The sequence below is a fragment of the Schistocerca gregaria genome, chromosome 8 (assembly GCF_023897955.1).
Source record: "Schistocerca gregaria isolate iqSchGreg1 chromosome 8, iqSchGreg1.2, whole genome shotgun sequence".
NCBI lineage: Eukaryota > Metazoa > Arthropoda > Insecta > Orthoptera > Acrididae > Schistocerca > Schistocerca gregaria.
This window is the reverse complement of record NC_064927.1, coordinates 390,871,865-390,897,023: the sequence shown is the minus strand read 5'-3', so window position 1 is coordinate 390,897,023 and position 25,159 is coordinate 390,871,865. Positions and strand designations below refer to the sequence as shown.

The 25,159-nt window shown below is 37.3% G+C and overlaps 1 protein-coding gene across 1 annotated transcript; it reads right to left on the bottom strand.

The window, feature by feature from the left end:
• Positions 1-216: 216 nt before the first annotated feature.
• On the bottom strand, positions 217-20,671 carry LOC126284366 (myotrophin). Its single transcript, XM_049983237.1, has 4 exons — positions 20,490-20,671; positions 20,286-20,396; positions 8,008-8,091; positions 217-4,145 (listed from the first exon to the last, which is right to left on the bottom strand). The coding sequence occupies exons 1-4, from the start codon at positions 20,556-20,558 to the stop codon at positions 4,056-4,058; spliced, it is 354 nt and encodes a 117-aa protein (XP_049839194.1). The 5' UTR covers positions 20,559-20,671; the 3' UTR covers positions 217-4,055.
• Between the last annotated feature and the right edge of the window lie 4,488 nt (positions 20,672-25,159).

The window sequence follows — 25,159 nt, the reverse complement described above, 5'->3', positions numbered from 1 at the left end:
AAGATTCAGTTTTTGTCAAGGTTGTACACCAAGGTGACGCACAGAGATACTCGTCATGGAACTTCTGTTAATGGTTTACTATACACCCAATAAATCTTCTGATATTATCACCAATATGACTAAAAGACGAGCTTATATTAATGTACAACCTATGAAAAATGTCTGTTTTGGGAACATACATGCTTTGAAAGCAAACAGAATGAACACGTCAAAAAATTTCAAAAGAATAATAAATTTATTTCTAATTAATATTGTTATACAAACATATAAGTCCAGTCATTTCACATGAACAAAAAATAAATTGCTATAGATTAGATATCTTTCGTAACAAACAACACTTAATGCGTTTTCTTCACAGGGCGGCACCACTTTCAATCACCTGTGCGATTTATTTCACATATTTCCACGAATGTTTAACAACTGATATATCATTACTAAACTGTAATTAACAGCAAGTCTTAAAACCAGAATTATACATAGCTGGAAAAGATTTCACACATTCTCTTCAACACGCTAACTGAGAAAAACTTTCGGCTAATGAAATCTTACTACAACTGTCTGACTAATAGTCAAAGGGCAGCTTGTTAAAACAGCCATACCCAAAATTAAAAAAAAATTATATCTTATCCAGTCATGTATATAAGTAACCTTTTGTACACTACCCAGTCAGATAGGTGTAAGTTATACAAAAGCACGAAAAATCAGCTTTTGACATTGTTTTGGATATTAATCAATTAACAGAAGAGAGAGTTGAATGATATGGTGGTGTTGCTAAACTGTACACACACTTCTACCACTATCCACACATTTGGAAACATCGCTACAGCAGCCAGTTAACTGTTGGTAGTACAATACTCGTATTCAGCAGGAATCACTATTGGAAAAAGGCAATGGTAAAATTTAATTGTATAACTACTGTACACAAACAAGAATAACACAGTCCTACACTTTAGTTTGAAGTATAGAATTGTTTCTTAAGAAGTGAAAGGGATGCCTCAATTTTCTGAAGGCACATTACTGTCTATACTTCCATGAAGTGTTCATTCCAATTTTTCTTCAATAAATTTTTGATAAATGAGAATGAGATATGGGTAAACACATTAGTAATCTATTAACAAGCTTCCCATTAATTCTGCAATAAATTCAGTGGTACTACTGATGTAAAAATAACAACATGCCTGAAGAACAGAAATCAGGAATCTTGATACCTCTTGCTATAGCTTGGGAAAAACCTTCTACATCTCTCAAAGGGCAAGGCCAGGCTTTAAGCTGAGAAGAGTCTTTGGTTTTGGGACAGTGGAATTTTCAACACATCACAAAATTTCAGATGTTAATGAAACCACAAATATCAATAAACAGTATCTTCCTTTAAAAATTATCCAAAATTATATTTGCAATCATAAACAAATTAAACATATTTAAACAAATACAATTATTTTGAATTATGGAGTACTTCAAATGTTGTTCTTGTCCTACTTCAACTTTGAGAAAGAGTGTCAAAAATTACGTATCCTCTTAGTACATAATTGCCAGCCACTGTTTCTCTGATAAAACACTGCCACAACCAGCTTACCATTTTCTCTCTTTCCTGTCTTTACTAAAATATACAAACATGAAAGAGTGCTTAAGATAAATAAAATTACTATAGATAGGAACAATCACAAAATCTCCTCTCAGATCACATTATCCCAGAGATAACTTCCTATCATGAGGAACAACTGGGCTTTTCTAACAAAAGCTACAACAAAATTATGTTAAACATGTTCATATTAGTACCAGAATTATGCAAATTACAAAACAATTTATTTTCATTATGTCATACTCAACAGCAGTCAACAGGACATGTAATAGGTTAAAGACAAGCAGCTAAAAACAGTGAGGCATAATTTCAGTACTTCATAGACTATTCTTTTCAATATATAATATTTATAAAGCATTACATAAATTATATATATGTATATTGTATATAAAACTGCAAGTATATATGTTTCTCTTTTTTTCTCTCAAATGTTACTGATCATTTTACATCTAAATATATCTAAATCAGAATTTTACTCAGACTTTTTTCTGAAACTAGAGTAGGCCAAGGGAATTAATCAGGAATTCATATCACACAGAAAATGGAATATATTTACCAATGATGCTGATGAACAATTTATCTGTGATTTAGAATTTCTGTACCATCTACTTCTCAAAAATGGAGAAATGTTAAATATCTAAGACCAAATAAGTAATTTATAAGACATACCATGGTGCCATCTGATTCAAGACTTGCATCACAGAAATCTAAATGACTAACGCTTCAGAGAACTGTACACATACACATATTTCCTACATTGGAGGACTGCCATTCTTTGCAAACTTACTGTTCATGTTATATGTTTTAAAGACAGTGCCTAAATGATGAATCAAACAAAATTTATCTTTGTCTAGCAGTGATACACATAAAATGGGATTGGGGGGGGGGGGGGGGGAGGGAACAAAGATCCCACTGCATTAATTAATCTCTCTCGTAAGTGATTACGAACTGGAGTAAAACAGACACACACGTGTTATCCACAGCTTATAAACAGAATAAACTTAATTCAGGCCTACCAAACGAAGCTTGTGTACAAAAGAGCAGCAATGCATTTCTGAATAAATTCACAAGCAATATTATTTCGAATTCCTATTTTAAAGAGAATTATAATACGCCCGTAAATGGTAATATTTTGCATACCATTCTTCAGCTGAGGTGAGGGCCAGAACAAATGAATATGTTTCACTCTGAAGCACAAAATGACATCATGTAGGCCAGCTTGATACTTCACTTTGATGTGTTAAAGCAAGCAGTTAATCAGCAACAATTTGGTTGAAGTAAAACATTGTTCATTCTTGTTATATTGCAAATACATATTAATGGGTCAGAATAAACAACAGGACAAAGAGAAAGTACATTAAATTTTCCCCCAATCAAGAGAAATAGTGCTCTTTACAGGTTTTTTTTTTTTTTTATGGCAGTCCTCTTGCCAATCAACACAATTGTATTATTCATGCCACCAGAAAAAGAAAAAAAAACAAAGGCTACCAACATTTCTATTAACTGACCAGTACTTCAATAATAACACACTACACATTCAATTCCAATACCTAAACTCACATGGCACTAAGACTCCATACTCTGTGTCAACAGCCAGTATGCAAACCCACAGCTACTTTTATTTTGTGATGTTCAGTACATCAAAACATCAACTAACAAATGGGAATGGTCATGAGCAACACATTTTACAGCCTGGAATTCTCTCTGTTTTTAATTCTAAAGCTGAATGCTAATCAAACATGGAAATTAAAGAGGAGTCATTAAATCAAGAGAAAGTGAGATCACACATTCAAGAATGGGAGGTGGCTAGTTATTTTAGAAAAAATTAGGAACTCCTGATTAGGGACACTTCACACATGACTCATCACAAAAATTAGGATTCATATACTTAAACAGGCTCTGAAAATTAGGTTAGAAGTACAATTTACAACAGAAAAATGCTATTGAGAAAGACCGTTCCTATCAAAATCTATCTTTAAATAACCATTTAATGTTACGAAGGCACTTCTAATAGCAGCAAAGGACACAGTTCATCAACATACATCTCCAACAAAATTTTAAATTATACTCTTCCAACAACAAAATGAGGAGACAGGCTTTTACTACAATGATATGTAAACTAAGTCTTTGAGTAATGTTTTCTTCATTATGACCAGACAAAATTAATTTGTTTTGAGCAGTCTGGGATATAATATTTTGGCTGTATACATTGACAAAAATAATGTTAAATGAATGGAGCAGGGGGAGGTAGGGGTATACAGAAACAGACTTTGTATAAAAATACTTCCACGCATCCTCTATATCAATGAAAATTTCAAATATTAAAATGCTAACTGTATAAAAGTTACTTAAATATTTAAGATGCAAGTCTCCTGTGCCAACATGACATCTCTTACAGAATCAGGAAAATACTGTTCATATCTCAGATAAAAGCTTATTCAGACAGAGAAAATCAATTTTGTAAATGCCCACAGGCTCACTTTTGGAGCAGCTGCTTTATTTCATCTTTTTCTGCCGATGCTAGGTAAGTTGTTCCATCTGGCGCTGTCCCCTCTTTTGACGCTCCCTGCATTAGAAAACATCAATTCATAAACACATTTATGGTATTTTAGGGACATAATAATGATTAATCTAACAAAATATGGCAACACGTTCCTCCAGTTCTGTCAAACCTGTAAACTCAAAAGCATGAAATTTGGGCAATTACTATATAGATAACACAGCAACTTCCTGCATTAAGCAGGCAAAAGAATTATGCAACCAAAAAGAAGTGCCCGACAAGAGACGCAAAATCGTGTAATTGTATATAATGCATAAATGATTCAAAATAAATAAATATTGTTCATAGCAAACTGGAGAAAATGTAGGATAGAACGGTGCTGTAAACAGCATTGTCTGACATTCCCAAAACAAAGTGTTACAGACTCTCTGCTACCCCTAAACTAAATGAACAATTTAGCAGGCAATCAGAACAGTCATCTTGAATTGTTAGTAGGTGATGCAACCGAGCAAAGTCATCAAGACCAGTTGCAAATTGACTTATGTCAACCCTTCCAGTTTTGACTTGTTAATATAGTCGGCATGTTAATTTGTATCCATTGTTTGTGTGTGTTGATTAAGAGAAAACTTCAGAGCCAATGTAACAGCACCGAAGAACTTCATTGGCCTAAAAAAGGAATAGGACACTGCTGACAGGAAATTCTTGAATGATATCTTTCTTGAGACATTGGATTTATATCATGAATGATATTACTACTCACCACAAAGTTCATCTGGCTGCTTTTAGTATGAATAACAGTACCTCTTGCGGACTTATGGCATTCTTGTTACATGTTACAGATGGTTTCACAGGCTGATTAGAGCACTTGAATTAGCAGACCCATGCCTATTTTCAGGTATCACCCAGCCCTTCACATATAGTTTAAATTGTTCCTTAAAAAGATGTTGGGCATCCTAATTTCTTGAATTATACATGGGTGGTTAATTTAAGATTTTTGCATCAGCATATAAGATTCCACTCCCAGCTTCCAACAACATATAAATTGGTTTTGCAGGCTGTATTGTAGTTGTGAAAAAAATTCAGTTTGATTGAAATAATGTTTCACTTTTTGGTGCAGCTGTAAATACCAATAAGAAGCGCACACACTAATTTAAAGACACAGAGGTAATCTGCATAGCAATTAGCTTGCAAGAATGAACTGCATGGAACAATAGAACAAGCTATGACGGACTTGTCTCACACACACACACACACACACACACACACACACACACACACACACACACACACACAAACACAAACACGCGCGTGCTTCAAAATGTCAATTACGTGTTTCAAGCAAGATATCATTCCAGAATTTCCTGTCAGCAGTACACTTTTTTTTATTTTTACTTCTAGGCCAGCACTACTGTATAATAACACAAGTTTTTTTGTACAGTTAAGTTAGCACTGAAGTTCTCTCTCCATCAACAAATATTACAAAAGGTACAGCATTAACATGTCTCCTTTGTTACCAAGTCAAAATATTTGATTACTCTTACAAGAATGGAATGAACAATGCATTCAATTCAGTATCAAGGAAACAAACAGCTGAAGCTAATTAAGTACACTGATTAAGGTTAAGAGTGCCTTCTGTGGCCAGGTCATAGCCTTGGTGGTCCAGGAGGACCCAGGATAACTACAGACTACTGATGATCCACAGAGGGACATAACTATTTCAGGTGTCAGTTCCACCAGAAAACATGAGAACTCCACCTCAGTGTCACAATAAATGCTAAAGAAAAGGTTAATCGAAAGAAGGTTTAAATGCTGGTATTTAGTTTTTAAGCAGAATAGTCATGTATGCGCACATATGACTGCCTGTAGAGAGGCACTACAAGGCGATCATTTAATAAAGTGTTGGGTCTTTTATTAAAAATTTATCCAGCAATAAATTTAAAGGAAAATAATTTCAACTTTAAAATTAAATTTCATAGCCATATGTTATCCTGCAACAACTGTTGAAAATCAAAGTGAAAAGTTCTGTTCTAACCATTCTAACGATTAGAAAGAATTTTTCTACCCAACCTAGAAGCCGACAGATTTTATTGGGACGAAGACAAAAAAAGTTAGTATTTTAACAATTTGTTTGTGGTAACAGAATTTGATAAATGAAACACAGGTGTTACTAAAATTATTGCCATTTGAAGTATTCCCAATATTAGTACAGCCCATACATGCAATATTTGAAAATTTTACGTCTTGTTTGACGGGGGTTTGAAAATAACAAGGAAAATAGCAAGGACAATAAGAATCACATTGTTATTAAATTACAGCTGCTACAGAATTGTAGGGGGAATAGTACATTCATAAACAGATTGTGACTTACAGCAAAGTACTCCGTGAATGAGGTTAATATCATTTTAAAACCTATGTAACACTACAGGTGTTAAATAAAGCATTTTGAAAGTGTGTATACATGAAGAGCCAAAGAAACTGATACACCTGCCTAATATCAGGTATGGGCCCCACTAGTACGCAGAAGTGCCGTAATATGATGTGACATGGACTCGACTAATGTCTGAAGTAGTGCTGAAGGGAACCAACACCATGGATCCTGCAGGGCTGCCCATAAATCTGCAAGAGTAAGTGCGGGTGGGGACCTCTTCTGAACAGCACGTTGCAAGGCATCCCAGATATGCTCAATAATGTTCATGTCTGGGAAGTCTGGTGGCCAGCAGAAGTGCTTAAACTCAGAAGAGTGTTCCTGAAGTCACTGTGTAGCAATTTGGAAGTGTGGGGTGTTGCACTGCCCTGCTGGAATAACCCAAGTCCATCAAAATGCACAATGGCACGAATGGAAGCAGATGATTAGACAGGCTGCTCACGTACGTGTCACATGTCAGAGTCACATCTGGATGTATCGGGGGACCCTCCACCAGCTTGAACAGTCTCCTGCTGTCTCATGTTCATGAGGTTATGTCCATATCTGTACACATCCATCTGTTCGATACAATTTGAAACTAGACTTATCCGACTAGGCAACATTTTTCCAATCATCAATAGTCCAATGTCAGTGTTTACAGGCCCAGGTGAGGTGTAAAGCTTGGTGCTGTGCGGTCACTATGGGTACATAAGTGGCCCCGAAAGCCATATTGATGATGTTTCGTTGAAAGGTTCACGTGCTGATACTTGTTGATGGCCCAGCATTGAAATCTGCAGCAAGTTGCAGAAGGGTTGCTCTTCCCTCATGCTGAATGATTCCCTTCAGCTGTCATTGGTCCCGTTCTTGCAGGATACTTTTCTGGCCACAGCGATATCCGAGATTTGATGTTTTACCAGATTCCTGATAATTCACGGTACACTCTTGAAATGGTCGTATGCGAAAATCCTTATTTTGTCACTTCCTCAGAGATTGCTGTGCCCCATAGCTTGTTTGCCATCTATAACACCACATTCAAACTCATTTAACTCTTGATAACATGCCATTGTAGCAGCAGTAACCGATCTAAAAACTGCGCCAGACACTTATTGTCTTATATATTCATTGCTGACTGCAGCTCCGTATTCTGCCTGCTTGCATATCTCTGTATTTGAATACATATGCGTATACCAGTTTCTTTGGTACTTCAGTGTATATGAGCAACAAGAACATCTATAAAGTGATTCTGATGACCTGTATGAATCACTAAATGGGAAATATTGTAATTTAGCTGATCACCCCATCATTAACTCCTGAGAATATCCACATATGTTGTTCTCCCTTCCCCACATCTTTCACAAACTGCGAGTGGGTATGGACTTTCAAACATATGTTACTGTAAAATCAAATCAAGTTTTATTTCCACAGACACATCAATTTAGTGCAAGATAGTTGTGAAACTAATGAAACATCACACTCTCACTATCCTATTTATATGAATACGAAATACGACAAATTGACACTTACCTTTTCCAAAAGTAATCTGACGCAGTCTGTATGTCCCTCCCAAATTGCTGCAAGAAGAGCGCTAATTCCATGTTTGTCTTTTGCCTGGAAAAATGAAACTTAATTAAAAACCTTTGCAACTACTACGACATTTACAGAAATATTGTAGCCCATGTGTAAAATTATCACACTGACAATGTACCTCACAGAGAACAAAGTAGGAGCCTAAGCCTGTCTTGAGTGACTTGTGTTACACCATGACATGGGTACACAAACAAAATACATAGATGATTGCACACACAGACGAGAGAGAGAGAGAGAGAGAGAGAGGGGGGGGGGGGGGCACCAATGGAGGAAAAGCCCACTGAATTCCAGTATTTCTACAGTATTTAAATTCTTCCTCCCTAAGCATATAAGCATATAAGCACCTTACAGAGTCATTATTGTATGTTGTGTGGGGTGAGCCAAAATAATGATCCCCATTTCAAAAAGAATTATTAATGCATAAGATAACAGAAGTTATAATAAATATAAATTTAGTGCAAAATGCTGCTGCTACAGCACATAACTTTACAATTTTCAAGTTCCGTGTATGCCACAAATAATTTTGTACCATTACTTCAGAAATAATTGCATCAGTTGCAGATAACCATGCTAAAAGATTACCTAGCATGTTGTGAATGGTGGTACAAATTACCTTGAGGGATGACATTGGCTAAATAAGGAAGTCCATGTGGAATTTCTTGACCACCACTATCTGCACACTTAATTGTGCTGCATTGTGACATCTGGCTGTTCAGTTCACTCAGAACAGTGTGCGAGAAGTCTGTAGGGACACCATGCAGTTGGGAAATGAAGTCAATGAGGCCATTTTCCACCTTTGGACAGTGTTTTCGATTGTGTGTGTAAAGGGACTGAACTACTGGGCCATCAGTGTCTCCTTTAAAAAATGGGGACTTGGCTACTCCAAGTGTATAAGCAAGTCACAGAGTTAGAAGGGTCTATGGGTCTTACGGTAGTTGTAAAATGATAGGTAAAACAAAGCAGAGATAACTCAGGCAGCATCTTGCATGAGAGGGTGTGAAGGCACAACAAGTGGAAGAAAGTAATCTGTGTTCGCTTGGGGCGTATCTGGCACAGGGGGAGGCTACGCCGCAGCCCCCCCCCCCCCCCCCCCAACTACCCCTAAAACTGGAAGTTGAGGAATGTTATAGTTTAGTGTAGAATCTGCTCTCCCCCAGGAAATCCAACACTGGTAGTGGCTGTCTCATCATCCGTAAGCAGCTGGGATAATGAGGTAGGCAAGTTGAGAGCATGCCGCATATCGAGGCCAGCCACATGTGGCCGATGTGTAGTTGGCACAACACAATGACATCTTTCCAAGAGCCCTGGAAAGATGTACGCCACACATTAGTTGATGTTTTAATCACTCTTATTTTGTTTGGGTCATAGTAGTTTGCCATTACAATTCACAATGCCTCAAAATATTGTGTCAAAGTTGTAATCTTAAACCTGTGTCTGGTATCCCGACACCCAGTTGATCTCCTGTAGTGTCGTCTTTAGCTGAACAATGTGTGATTTCATTTCCTGGAATGGCTAAGAGGCTTGGTGTCCAGATGAAGAGGTCAACCAGTAGGTCCTGGGCAATGATCACCAAAAGACTTGGGTTTGATGTACTGCAAAGCTTGAGGTATAGCAACCACCTCGGCAGCGTAGGCACTGCTGGCACTCAGCAGAGATTACTTCTCGTGTCCCTGTGCGTGATCAAAAGCGTAAACGACCCTGTCATTGGTCTTCAATCTGTCAGCGTAAATGCGTACCGAATTAGATTTGGACAGTGCTACAGCAAGTTGAGGCAGATAGCTCAGAACAGTGTTTTCAATTGAGAAAATTGGCCCACAAACGTGTTGATGAGAAATAGCAGAAATCACACTGACTTTTGGTGAACTCTACTCATGGTATATCACCATATATACATTTTCTTATCAATCCACATTTTTTGTAGAACAGTAACAGAAATACCTGGATGGATCAATAGATAAAATTAAGGAAAGGCAACCACTCAGCTACAGCAATTTGATGTGTGGAGCACAGAAAACAGCATTGGCTCTTTTTCTAGCAATAGCAAACGCATTCACACATACAACCACATTGACATAAAAAGCACCCTATCCCGTGCCACAGTGAGACTAATTATTTATAGCAGTTACTTGAACTGGTGGAGATGTGGAAGTGGTGGAGAAGGATTAAGGAGGGGGCAGCAGGAAAGAAGTAGGTTTTTGGACAGATGACTTGGTGGATGCACGAGACAAAAAGAGTACAGAGCATACACCAAAAAGGGACGTATGAGGAGTGAGAGGGGTGAACTTAGTGGGGAAAAGGGAGAGGAATGATGAATATGAAAAGGGAGACATGGAGGGAGGAGGGGGGGGGGGGGGAGCCAGTGCATGATCTGGACACAGGAGGGATGGTGTGGATAGGGAGTAAGGAAAAGGCAAAATCAGGCAATGGGAAGAGGTTAACAAACGTTTAAGCCAGGGTGATTGCAGCAATGCAGGATGTGTTGGCGAGAATTACCATCTGCGTAGTTCAGAGAAACTTTTACTGGCAGGGGGTATCCAGATGGCCTGTGTAGTGACGTGGTTGTTGGAGACATTTGTGTTGTTGTGTGCTGCATGTTCATCAACTGGGTGGTCAAGTTAGCAATTTGCCATTCGTGCGAGTAGGCAGCTGGCTACTTGTCAAGACCACAAAAAATTCTGTACAGTAATTGCAGTGTAGCCGATTCATAACATGGCTGCACCTGGAATGTGGTAGGAGATAGTGGGTGGATGTATGGAGTGCAGGAATGAGATGTTTCACATTCTCCTTTGGTACTTCTTACTTTTTCTCACGGAGTCTTGTGAATTAGTGGGTGTAGACTGGCTAAGTTAAAAGAGGACTCAATAGTAGAGCATGAAAATTTCAATTAGCTGGAGATAATGTTGATTAAAAGTGAAGGACTTGTCTAAGGTTAACTGACACCAATAAATTTCTTTTATTTCCTACTGATTTTTAACTGTGTTCTCATTTCTTTGTTGTGATTATCATCAGGGTTTGCTATCAATTAGTTGGAGCCTGTGCACTGAACTGTTAGTATTGAAAGTATTCCATTCGAGTGGTCTTTCTTGATAGGTCGTTAGGTGGCTACGGAGCTTTTAATTACGAACTTCGGAGCTGTGAAAAGTTTAACCCAGTGTTGCAGGTTTAAAGCAAGGCTGGCTAGTCTTATTTTTGCACGTGTAGCAGTGGGGAGGATTGGTTCAGATTAAACAGGTAGAGCAATACATCATGTAATTTGTCTCACATGCTGCAAAGAGTGGTTAGATTCTGGGGGAAGGAATGTTTCACCTGGCCTAAAATTGAGAACTCATTTTATAATATCTTAAAGTACTGAAAAGATTACATTTGATTCTAAAAATGGTTAATTTAATTTTGGCATCATTTCAGTTAAGGCACCAAGATTCATTAAATTTTGGAGTTTTATTAATACACTTAAATACGATTTGTTTATTTAGTGTTCAGTAAAATTCCTGTTCCTCATTTCTTTTACAAAATGTGTTTGGAGCATTACATATAGGTCCAACGCTGTACTGAAGTATAATAAGCGGTATGTTCAGCATTCCAACACAAGTTACTGTCCAGCACCACAATGGTTTCTTGAATTCTCCACTGAAAGCTATGACACCAAGTGCCAGGACTGTAGCTGTATTACATCAGGAATAACTAGATACAAAAATTCTATAACCAGCAACATGATGTGTCCCATCATTTCAATACAAGAAAATTGTACCAATAATGGGACATTTTCAAGATATCCTCAATGTGCTAGTGCTTTGAAACAGCATTTATTCATAGGGTGCACATTATATTATAAGACCCACAAAATATGGGCTTCGACTGAAAATGACAAATGTAATATGGTGATTTGCATGTTCTGCTTGTGACAGAGACAGCAGTCTTGTGTAATGGTCCAACCTTTCATAACATGTTACTGAAATGAAGCAAAATTTATTTTATGTTTCATGAGAGGCAATGGCTCCTCAACTTGAAATAACAGAAGGTGATGTTACAGCTCCTGTGAGGGTGACTTTAAATACAATCTGTACAAACTTGAACAAAACTGAAGATAGTAAATATAAGAGTTCTGTTGCTGCATCCCCTACTGGTGAACAAACATGCACAGTGGGTACTAAGATACCTAATGACTGTTGACAATGGCAAATCTGGCTCCATTCATCAAGTTCATCGTTTATGCACATTTCAGGATAGGTACCGCAGTGTGTTGGTCTGGAAGGTATTATATCATCAGTTTCATGTGGTGTGTGTGACACAGGTTGCACAAACTGAACATTTATAAGGGGGAGGAAAAAATATTTTTCAATTTCTCTTTCTTTCAGTGTAATAAGTAGCACAAATTAATTATTCTTTTTTTAAAAACAGAATTTTTATTTATGCATTAACATCAAAGTAACTCTCCTCTGACATAATACACTTCTGCTTTTTCCAATCTTGGAAGGACATCTGGAACTTTCTTTTTGTTTCAGTGTACAGTTCCTTTAAATGACTCTGTTTTCGTCTCATCAATGGTGCACAACAACGTTTTTTTTATGGTTTTCTTCAGCCTAAGTACGTCGCAGATGGCAGTGTCCGGTGAATATAGTGTCTATGGTAAAAATGGTTTTATTTTTTGCCAAAAATCATGAACAAGCATTGAAGTGTGATGCAATTTCGATGCAATTTCCAAGAGTGATTTTACCACAATGCTGGTTGTTTCTTCACACTGCTTCACACAAACAGTGCATAAATTCCGGGTAATATTCCCTACTGGCTGCACGGCCGTAAGACAGGAATTCATGATCCACTATCACACCGTAACTGAAGAAAACATTGAGAAGAATCTTCCCATGTGATCGAACTTATCGATTTTTTTTTTTTTTTTTTCTCCTGGCTCTTCAGGCAGTTTCTATTGGGATGGCTAGGCCTTGATTTCGACATCACACTCGTATACCCACATACCGTCACCTTTATAAGCTTCTAAAGAAGTTGTTGACTTCATTCAGCAATTCCTGAGCAATGTCTACATGACATTTTGGCTCGAAATTCAACAATTTTGGAACAAAATTTGGTGTTGCTCATTTCATGCCCCCCTCCCAAAAAACATTTATGCTTGGGATGACCCAAAGGATATGCCGACTTAATCAGCGACCTCTCCGATGGTGACTTTCCAGGACCATTTTTTTTACTTCTTCCATACTCATCAGTAATTTATGAGCTAGGACGCCCAGATCGGACGGCATTTTCCATGTCCTCTTGACACCTTTTGAAACATTTGAACCATTTGTAAACTCTTCAATTACTCATAGCAGATTCCCTAAAAGCTACAATCAACATTTCGAAAAGCAGTGTACCAGTTAATTTTAGTTTACAAACAAAATTTCTTCTACATCTTTTTTTAAAGTAAAAAATTCAGCAAGCCCTTTAAGACACACACCCTTTTCGACTGCCAACAATAAACTAATACTGAAAACAGTTGAAAATGCATAAATACATTAGGAAAATGTGTACCAAAAACATAAAAAATTTGAAAATCTGATGTATAAAGCCCAAGAAGGTTAAAAAATCTTATTTTTTTTATCACACTTCATACTCTAAGCAATCTTATATGCTGATGTAAGAGGAAAAATAATACAGAAAAAAATAATAAAATGTGTGAATTTGATTTAAATATAAAATGATTTCCTGGTTAAAACATTTTCATCGATGTTATATTCCTCACTGTCTTGTAAGGACCAACTTTAACAGAAGACTATCACTGAAGTATACCCAGGTCTTTCTTGCTCCTAAGTTGTGCAGTCAAAGAAAGGAGTGTGTCTCATAGCGCACATATTATTGTTTTGTGCATCACGCTGAGATTTTGAAAAGGAGAAACCAAAAAATGTGTGTCTCCTGTGAACAGACAAATTTATGTCAATCATACAAACAAAATGATCGTCTACCATGACCGTGCATTTGCCACATGCTTCAGTAAGCAGAATGATAAAGTATCTGAATTTGAAATGGAAAACACCATTTAAAGAAGCATACATTTATGTGCTATACAAGATATCTTGAAATAATTTAGACTCTGAGATCTACTCGGATGCAGTTTAACCTATTGACCATTCTCAGACAAATATGTATTGGTTAAGTTTAGTTTCAGGCTCCTAGGAATAAGACATGCTACGGAGGTGATGATGTATTTATTAGCTATCCACTTTTGTAAACTCCACGTGCAATGATGCTTGGTCTAGAAGTTGCTACTTGGAATTCTGGTGTAGACTTCTCACCAGCATTTCATTGGCACACAAAGGAAATAGAGGGTGATTAACTTCTTGAAATACAGATTACGTTCACATGTGTTTAGTTAATTTTCATGTCTCCACAGTGTTTCATGGGATGGGCAATCAAACTCATGAACTGTAAGGAGGAGTTATTACGTTTTAATTATTGCACAAAAAAATAAAGTTACATAACTAATAATTGTTTGCTTCCAGGTATAAGTCTGCAATTACTGGTATCCACTGAAATACTCACCCGTAGCCCCACAGTATGACTGGAGGAGGGGAAATTGGGTGGGTACGGTCGACCACAGCCCATTAATAAAGTGCAGTGTTGTTTTCTGCATTTGGAAGGGAACAATGCTTCACCAATCCACACTGAGTTCATGGAATTCTACGGCAACAATAACAATGCATCACATGTAATGGAGTGGTTATGGGGCACAGATGGTTCCAGCGTGGTCAAACAATCCTGAATTACGTAGAATGACGTGAGAACATCTCCTTGTGAAGAACTGGGAATTACAAGAGAAGTGGAGGCTCTTGTGCTCCAAGACTGGTATATTACGGTGCTTGAAGACTGGTATATCATGCTTTAGGCCAGTGGTAGTCAATCTGGTCCCTATCGCCCACTAGTGGGCATTCCTAGTTTCATGCTAGATGGCAGGGATTTTAGAAATACTTTCATCAGGTTTTAAAAATTTTTTGGCAAAGAACTTGGGGTAACTTATCATCATCATATCCCCCCCCCCCCTGCTCTAGGTGACTGAAAAAATAACCTAAGTTATGTGTCCATTAACATCTCATATGTTTCCAATATGTGAAAGGTTATTGGTCAATGGGTGCCACGATTCCTCATTCCTATTCAGAAGGCCCACCAATCTGAGACAGCAATGGAAATGTTGCAGTTGTGTCAGGCCAGCCCAGATGACTTCTTTAGTCACCTAATCACCATGCACAACCTTGCGGCACAAGAGCGTGGCAAGCAGTGAAGCAAAAATGAAAAGAGCTACCCATCATCTCGTGGAGTGAGTTTGAACATTTATTGCAAATGATATGGCACACTGCCATCACATTGCGGTCACAAGGAACAAACTGTTACACATACATACTACCAAATTCTCCTGGTTTTTTTGAGATTGTCAAGATGAAGCACCAAGGTGAATGTTTCAACAGGTGCTTGTGCTCTGCGACAAAGTCCTGGTTTTCTGCACAAGACATAATACTATAGACAGCTGTTTTGGACTATAAAATCTTACATTGCATCATTATTGGTCTCTTGCATAAGCATTACCTGTGTGTGGACTCTAACTCTGAAGAGGGTTTCATTTGAAAGCTCATAATATTCCCCATCTTGTCTATCTGTTTACTGAAGATGCAGTGCCTCAACTGTTCAGCGAGTTGTCACCTTTATTCCTTACATTATTCACACTTTGGTTTTGTTACTTCCAAAGACTGTATTTTGCCAAGAATTGATTACATACGCTCAGTGCTGCCTCTTACATGCCTGAACCAGTGTTCTGTGGTTAAAACTTGATTAACGTATTTTTCACATTATGAATATAGTTATCGATATTTGAAATTAAGAAATGGGCTTAAATGAGAGCTAACTGTACCAATCAATCAATCAATACCAACTGTTTTAGTAAAATGTAATTGAAGCACTGCTACTACAAGTCAGATGCCTTAACCACTCTGCCATGGCTTCTCTAAACAAATGAAACTGCTACCATATAAAGTAATAAAACAGCTTAAATGCACTCATTTCCACAGCACTTCCATGCCTACAAGGACTAAGTCTCAATTACTAATAAAAAAAATTATCATAGTAAGCAAAGAATACAAGAAGAAATTAGCAAAAAGTAAACAATCAAGTGTTTTAAAGTTATGATGTCACTTTGTAGTCACTGGGCTATACAGTTTTCAACTACCAATTACTTATTCATAATTAAAACAAAATATAGTTGTAAATAACAAGAAAAAATGAGTCTCCATGTTAATAAATATGTAGCCTATTTAAAGTACATACCACTTCAGTGGTATCATTTCAAACCCACTCATAACAGAAGTAGTGCGAACTCAAATGTACGTTACAATAACTGAAGATAATCTTAGTTTCACTGTCTATCTCCTCAATATGATCAGTAAAAAGAAAATCTCGTGTCAGAATCTCCTAAATTCTTGTACCATAACTTCCACTCCAATTGTTGCTTTCAATGCAGTAAGTGAATGCACTACATCCGTACAAGTACCCCAGTGTACCACTAGATCTGTGTCCTGCTATGGCATCAGTGGTTTCATGTGAAATGGGGTCAACAGAAGCGTCCGATTCCACCCATTGGCTTTGACCCATGACATAAGGCTGTTGTGGTGTGTGATGTCATGACGGTGCGGAGTTTAGTTTGTGAGAGTGGCGTGTTTGTAGGTATTGTTTTGATGTGATTGGTGGTGCTCTCTGGTGGTGTGTTTATGTGTTAGATGATGTTTTTGGTTTAGTTTGCGTGTGTGGCAGGTTTATAGGTAGCATATTGTTGCCGTCAGTGGTTCTCTCTGGTGGTGTGTTTATGGGTAACGTGTTACGTGGCGTATGGGGTTCATTTGCACGGTAGCATTGCACGTGTGTGGTATCGGTGGTGATTGTGCTTTCAGCGGAATGCTTTTCAGTGAGTTAACAATTTTGGTTTTGTTATGTTGACATTATTGTAGTTTTTTTCTGTTCGTCATGTGTGAATTTTGGTACATTGCATTGTTTCTGTCTTTGGTAGGTATGGATATGACTGACAAGGTCAACAGTTTTTGGTTGTCAGTGATGATGGGGGGCAGTGTGTTGTCTACAATAAAATTTCTTCAGCCATTCGGCCTCTTGGTTGAAGTCATGAAGTGTTCAGTGTGTTGTGCAGAAATAAGGCTTACTGAAACTCTGGCGTCTCGGACCAGGGAGCTATCATAAGGATAACAGGTCATGGGAAGTGTGATTCCAATTTTGGTTTTCTAGAATTTTTTTGTTTTTGTTTTTTTGCGGTAGGATTAGGTGTGGTGGTGGTGAAATTTGAGATTTATAGTGTGGTATCAGTAGTTGCTGTTGACATATATAGGTCAAGGGAAGTGTCAGATTCCAATTTTGTTGATTTGTTGTGTTTTTTTGAGGTAGTGATGACCTGGACGTTGTTGTAGTTTAGGGTTTTACGGTTTGGTTTCAGTAGTTTCAGTTGACCTATGTAGGTCAAGGGAAGTGTTCAATTCCAGTGGATATTGTTTTTAGTTGATTTTGGGAAGGTGTGGTTGTTTTATTTTATCGTTTTTGTCGTTTGGTTTAGTGGTGTGTGTTTATTCTTAGTTCGTCCCCACACAAAACCCCCCAATTTCCCCCACTTGTCCCGTTAGTTTCATTATATTTTTGAGGTATGTGTTTGATGGTTTTTCGATCTATTTTTGTGTTTTGCTGTCATGTTTACATAATGACAGTCACAATATGGGAGTAGTTGTGAATGGTCGTTTCCACCATGTTGGTGACATCATTGGTCAAAGCAGACGGATGAATCGGACGTTTCTGTTAACTAGTGAAATATACTGGTACTTCCAAAAAAATTAATAACATAGTGGTTTTTGGCAGGTTAAGCTAAGTTAAAGCCTAAATCTGATAAGAAAAATGGGGATTTGAAATAACAAGTAGGGTCCATTGGTGGTAGTCTATCTTGGTCTCTCAGAGGAATTGTTTATTTGGAAGTCTTTCAATCAATTTGACAAATGGGGGTCTCAGCGTGGACATATTTAATGCCCAGTCTCTTGTGCCACAGAGAATTTAGAGAAAGCTACAATCATTACAGTTGAGACTGGTAAGTCCTGTTTGCAATTATTTGTTTAAAATTGTTGTTATTTACGTTGCATATCCACATGTTATATATTGTTTGCTTCTGATAAACAAATAATGTCCTGTCACTGACAAGATCATTAGAGACAGGTGACAAGTTTGCTTCTGGGAAGGAAATTGGTTGTTCCCAAGGAACCACTCCAGTACATTCTGTAAGTAATTATAGAAACCACACACAACTTAAATCTGGATGGCTTGATTGGAATTTTAACTACCACCATCATGGCAAATGTGAGTCCAGGTCTTAGCACTTTGCCACATTACTTGATAAAGATTTGAAGTCTGCTCAGACAGAACACTAGGCTATCTAAATCCTTAAAATGCTTGAAGAAAAGGGAGATTGTTATGAGGGTTTATTGTTCTGTAATTTGCAGACACTGCAATTTTATCTTAAATGATATACTACTGTTTTGTAGCTAAGACTGATACTGCTATTATTCACAGAGAGGGTAAAAGTAATGCCCTTTCTCTGTGTGGATAATATGCACCAAAAGATTCATCAGAGACTTGTCCAGTGTCTAACACAGATTCCAGCTTTTTATTTTATTTTTATACATAAAAATGTATAAAATAGGGTATAGAGTGCTAAAAACCAAATTACCTTATACAAATCAAATATGTTGATGTACTATATCACTTTTAAAGTAGTGACACTATATTTTGCCTTCTTTCAATCTATTTTAATACTCTGGAGAAAGAAAAAAAATTAATGAAATTCTTGCAATTCAGAAGAGGGCAATAAGAGTAATGGCAAGGGTAGGTAGTAGAACACACTGAAAGCTTTGTCCTTTAGACACAAGATAAATATCTGGTGCATCTATTCTGGTAAGTAATTGATTTATATATTCTTGATAGTGTTAATTACAAACATGTTGAACTACCTAATTTAACTGTAACAAATCAGAGATTATAACACTTATGTATTCTTATCAAAAATTTGATAAAAAAAACAAAAACAAAAAAACAACAACAGCCATCTGTATATGTCAATTAAAGTGTGTAACAAATTGTCTGAACGTGCCCCAAGCTCGTCAATTCAATCAATTAAGAAAAAGTTGCACAGCTTCTTGTTAGCTAACACATTTTATTCATTAAAAACGTGCTTTCTGGTAAGGCACAGTTTAAACAGAATTTGAAAAACTTTTTGGTTGGCTTCTCCTATTCTATAGATGAATATCAGGTGCTGTTGGACCAGTTTTGATAGCACTTGATCACAACATTCGAGATTGGGTATTTCTTGTATGACAAATTTATTAAATGTGCGTTCCTATCTTTCACTCTGACAGTGTATTAATTCTGTAAATATTACCAGTACCAGTTTACTGTAATGTATTCACATATCTGACAAATGACCAGGTGAGTAAGTACTATATTCAAATGCACAATGTGCGTGTGTATTATAATTCTGACATGTTCCACACCCACAACAATCATCTCGTTTTTGGGTCTATGGAAACAAAGCTGAATGTAATCTATTCTTTAGAAATGCCCAATATGAAAGTAATGTGAAGAATATTTTTGTGATTAATAAGTGCACTGATGGTGTCTGTTGCATGCAGGGCTAACAGTGCTGAATATACCAAGAAGAGAACTAAATACTATTACTGCCAATTATCTCTCTTTATTTGTGAGATTGAGACATACCACTAATAAAACTTACAAATTATACTAATTCATGCTTTACTGTCCCTGTGTTTTACTAGACATGTTCACTTTTACTTTTTTTGCAAGATGTGAAGTAGAAATCAAAATCTTTCATTTAGATTTAGCAATATGCAAGCAAAGATTAGACAACACAGTCACATATATCAATACTTCAGCTTTCTATATACTGTTGCCAAATTACATCTAATACACTTAACATCTTGCAAATAAATTGAGACGTAACGCATCTACAACTTCAGATAAAACGTTGAAGCCTCACGCCCACTCTCAAAACCAAGTGCAATAGTAATCATGCACTGACACTTTACGGGTAAAATATGAATCACAATCGGGGATAATTCGCATGCAACACGGCGTTTGGAATAAATGTGTTGTAAAATACATTTATGGAAAACTGTACTCACATTAACATCGGCTCCTTTCGTAACTAGGTAACTAATGACTTCTCCCTGTCCATAATCGGCTGCATAGTGAATAGGCGGCCGTCCGTCAATTTCCTTATTAACATCTATTTGCTTAAAACAAATTATGTAAATAAGACACTTTGTTGGACAGCATATCCCGGATAAACAATTTTCAAAATAACATCTTATTGTTTTAAAACAAACCTTTTTCTCAATAATATCTTTTACTTGATCTAAATCTCCATTTTTGATTCCCCACACTAGCTCACTCATCACGGTTTTAATACTGCAAACACTATTGTTCTATTACCCTGAATAATTATCACAAACCTGTAGGACACAGGCCGGTGATGTTACAGTTCGACACTCGACCTATATAACGATAATTAATGACATTTGAGGTATCGACTAGATAGAAAGATTTTCGTCTCGATAGTCGAGCCAGTTTTTCTTTTCTTTTTTTTTTTTTTTTTGTGGACCCAGGGTCAATCTTTTGCAGTGCAGGTTATCACTTCGTATAAATTTTACAATTTCCATGACATTATAGATTCTACAGAACCACAACCGAAGAACTTGTGTTCAAATGTAAATTTTCTGTTGGCATTTAAAAGCGGAACAAACGAAGGAACATACGCAGTTATGCTTCTATAGAAAGAGATGCAAGCCCAGTCTTTTCCATCATGTCATTACTCAGTGCCCTTAAAATTATGTGATAGGTGAAGAGACTCAAGAAAGTACGATTGGTGGTCGGAAGCTCAGTGACCGCTGAATGAATGTCATTTCCATATAAAAATTTAATTTTTCCTCAATATAGTTTTATTTTTTATAAAAACGTTATTGACAAATGCCTTCGTTTGCAGGTAAGGTGAATTATGATTTTTAATGGAATGTTTTATACAATTGATCAAAAAATTATCTAAACTTCTTTTACAAAACTCTACAAAGCTCACGTTCCGCTCGCTGATCCAGTCTGACATCATAGTCGTGACAATGTTGAAAATGGGTAAGTCGCTTTACACCGTTAACAACCCATCACAACCTACGAACTTATGTTTTTGAAGACAAGGACTTTGCAGTTCATGTTTGATACGCACAAAAACTAGGGACTTGTTAAGCTAAGTGTGGTGCTACTGAAAGATAGCGTACACTGGAGTGTGATATTTATTGGCATTATGTAAAGGTACAATTATCTTCTGAACAAGTCATTTTTACAGTGAGAATGATAGCTGATGACATGATTTAGATGACATTATGAGTGTATGGTAATGTAACAGTAAAGACATTAAATGTATTATAAGCGTACAACATTAAGAACTGTCCATAGATATGTTTCCAAAATACATGTAATACAAGAATAAGGTAATGCAATAATATGGCAATAAAAGAATAACACTAATATAGTGCTTAAAGGTTAAAGATCTGGGCACACATGAGAAAATTTGCATACTGGAATATCATGTGAGGATCTCAACATCTATTCATAAAAAAAGTTCAAATGGCTCTAAACACTTTGGGACTAAACATCTGTTCTATTAGTCTACTACACAGTTTAGGATATTATATTTTCATCAACATTGTAGTACCATTTACGTAAAAAAACATTATTAGAGACAATATCCCTTACCTTTTTTTCTATTTTAATGTACCGGTAATGTGGTATTTGTCAAGTTTTGTTCTCTACTGTTAAAGGCCCATCTTGTCTACGTTTTGTTTATGCAAGTTGTGAATAATATTAGTAGCTAGGAATTTGCAGTCTAATACAATGCTTATTTACCAATCACAGAACATACATAACAAAAGAGTTTACAGCAAGTCATCTTAAAAAAACAGCATTACTAAACTCAACGAGGTAAAAAGAAGGGAGTTGCCTTACATCACAAACTTGAAGACGATGTCCGCCATCGTAAGTAACCAGAAACATTACGTTCACTGCATTTATTCCTCCACAGCTTGCCATGTTGATACTTCCCCATGACATCACTCCGAGGTGCCCATGCCCATTTTGGACCATGATGGGTGCTTTGATTGTGTGAAGACGTGGATCTTCCATCAAAAATACCAGCTTGCATTGCTTAAAGCTGTACTAATCAATCCAATCGTAGTCTAAAGGCATCAAATTCTATCCGTAAGCCTCTCAAGCAATATTTTCTTTTGTATACTGGTGCATGAATTATGGTTACACTGCTTACTTTTGTCATAGTGGTGTTACTTCTGTCATTTAATTTTAGTTTTGCCTTACTTTAATGATAGTATGTTCTATCTCTCCATTCCCGTCTTTTTCCTTCCATTCCAAATCGCAAACAGACACGTGAGCCATACTGTGTCGACAGTCTTTTCCCCACACAACACACAGCTACGTAACCGCGCTGATTAATGGAGCAGCATCTCATGCCCTAAATTCCTCCCGCCGGTAATTATTCATTGTTCACATTTCCTCCCCCTTTAAGAAAGATTCTGGCTAGAAGAGCCAGAGGTAGCAGTCATGAGTGCGTGAATTTTATCTGTATGATTGCATGGACGTGTATGTGTGCTTTGCATCCGTTCTGAAGAAAGCTTTGGCTGAAAACTTATGTGAGCACCCTTTTTCATGGTACCTGCCTGCTGATTGACCTGTGAGTAGCAGTCTATCCATTTCGCAGTACAGTTATTATCTCATGAAGTTTGTTGTAAATAATTCACTGCATCTCAACAGAAACAATGATGTACATAATTGTGATACCAGAAGAAAAAATGACATTCTTTACTCCACATTAAGATGGTCGTCTGTAACACGAACCAAAAGTATTGATTACTTACACATTGATACAAAATGCTTGACTGACAGCAAAATAAAATTTGCAGCTATACTGAAAACATTTCACTTTGACAATTCCTCCTATTCTGAAGAAGATAATCTATTATTGTAAAGTATAAATGGTGATGGGTAGGAATTACTGACTAACTAATTAAAAAAGTCTGCCCCATTAGCTGAATGATCAGCACATTGGATTGCAACGCTGGGGAGGGAGATTTTCTCCCCTCAGCGTCTGGGTGTTGTGCTGTCCTCTTCATCATTTAATTCCCATTGTCAACGCGCAAGTCGCCCAATGTGGCGTCGCCCTCAATAAGACTTGCACTTAGCAGCCGAACTTCCTGTCTGGGAACTCCCGGCCACTGATGCCATATGTTCATTTCCATTTTCAATTAAAAAAAACAAAAAAATCTAATAAATGATCAGTATGGAGACATAGTTACAAAAAGTTAATATCAATATGTAATGGCTCATTCCACATCACTACGATTTATTGTGCAAAGGCACATGCAACATGAAAGTAACTAGCTAAAATATTGGTATTTCACAAAGCATGCTATAGGCTTATATGCTTTGAAAACTACAAAATGAAATTCAAAAGTAAAGTCAGACAATCAAATAAGATGTACATTCCTTTTTTGCTCTGTTTGGTTATTCCTGAAAAACTTTCAGAGTTACTGGGGAGAAATATTCTGGGAAAAGAAGAAAATAGGCTACTGAACATACTGGCAGATTAAAACCGCGTGCCGGACCGAGACTCGCACTCGGGACCTTTACCTTTCGTATACAAGTTCTCTACGCTATGAGCTACCCAAGCACGACTCACGACCCGTCTTCACAGCTTTAATTCCGCCAGTACCTCGTCTCCTATCTTCCAAACTCCACAAAGTTCTACTGCGAACCAGCACTCCTGAAAGAAAGGATATTGCGGAGATATGGCTTTGCCATAGCCTGGGGGATGTTTCCAGAATGAAATTTTCGCTCTGCAACGGAGTGTCCGCTGATATGAAACTTCCTGACACATTAAAACTGAGTGCCAGTCCGCGACTCGAACTCGAGACCTTTGCCTTTAAGGGCAAGTGCTCTGCCAGGGGTCTCATGCCTAGAAGCGGGTTTTTTCAGCATTGCCGACCACAACAATTAACTTCTTGTAAGGCTGAATGGAAGTCAAGTGAAACGGTAAGTCGTTACTTCGTTCGTGGTATGGTAGTTTCCAAGACTAGCTTGTAAAATATCGTGCTGTAGAAATCTTGTCAAATCGCCATCGACTTTGTGCAAGGCAAGTTCCAGGAATGCTTGTGTGATACAGTTAATACAGCAATAGGACAAACTCGGAACCATAAAAGAACAGCAAATATCTCTAGTAGAAGATTTGGTCAGGCCTATAACGTGTTGTTAGAGAGAATGCGTTGACCTCCTGAGAAGACCCATTTTAGATGTGGGAGTGCAAGCCAACGTTTTATTGTCACAGCGAATCTTCTGTGAAACAAGCACAGCACCTATTTCTGTTCATATAGATTATACCAGCTGAAGTATGTCGCCCTGTGAAAGACCAATCGTATTGACACGAATAAACCAGTGTCAGTCATCAGGGAAAGCTCTGAGAATTTTTGGTGTCAGCATAAGACCAGAAGCATGTAAGTCGTCGTCGAGATGGCGCAATAGTTGGATGTGGCAGATGCGATCTATAAATGTAGATTTAAATGACTCTGGATTTTAGAAATGTATGGGTTTAATAAATTCCGAATAATCCAGGTGCGCTTGTATAATTCTATTTTTATTGGCATAGCGTGCTGTGTGGATTCTCTTCGTTTCTTCATATGTTTCAGAGATCACAGCGATAGCATCCTATGCAGTCGATTGCTGGAATCGTTCCCAAAAACGAGCCAAAGTCTCGACATCTCCCGAAAACGTCTAAGTCTTAAAGTGGGCAGTTTGGTGGTGGAACAACTGAAAGTACTGTCGCAGCAGGTCATTTATCATGAATCCTGGGGTGGGCTACGGAATTCATCAGTTTCCGTAAATTGGATGCAGTTGTTTCAGCTGGTCACTGTAGTACTTAATTTCATAAACAACTAACAAA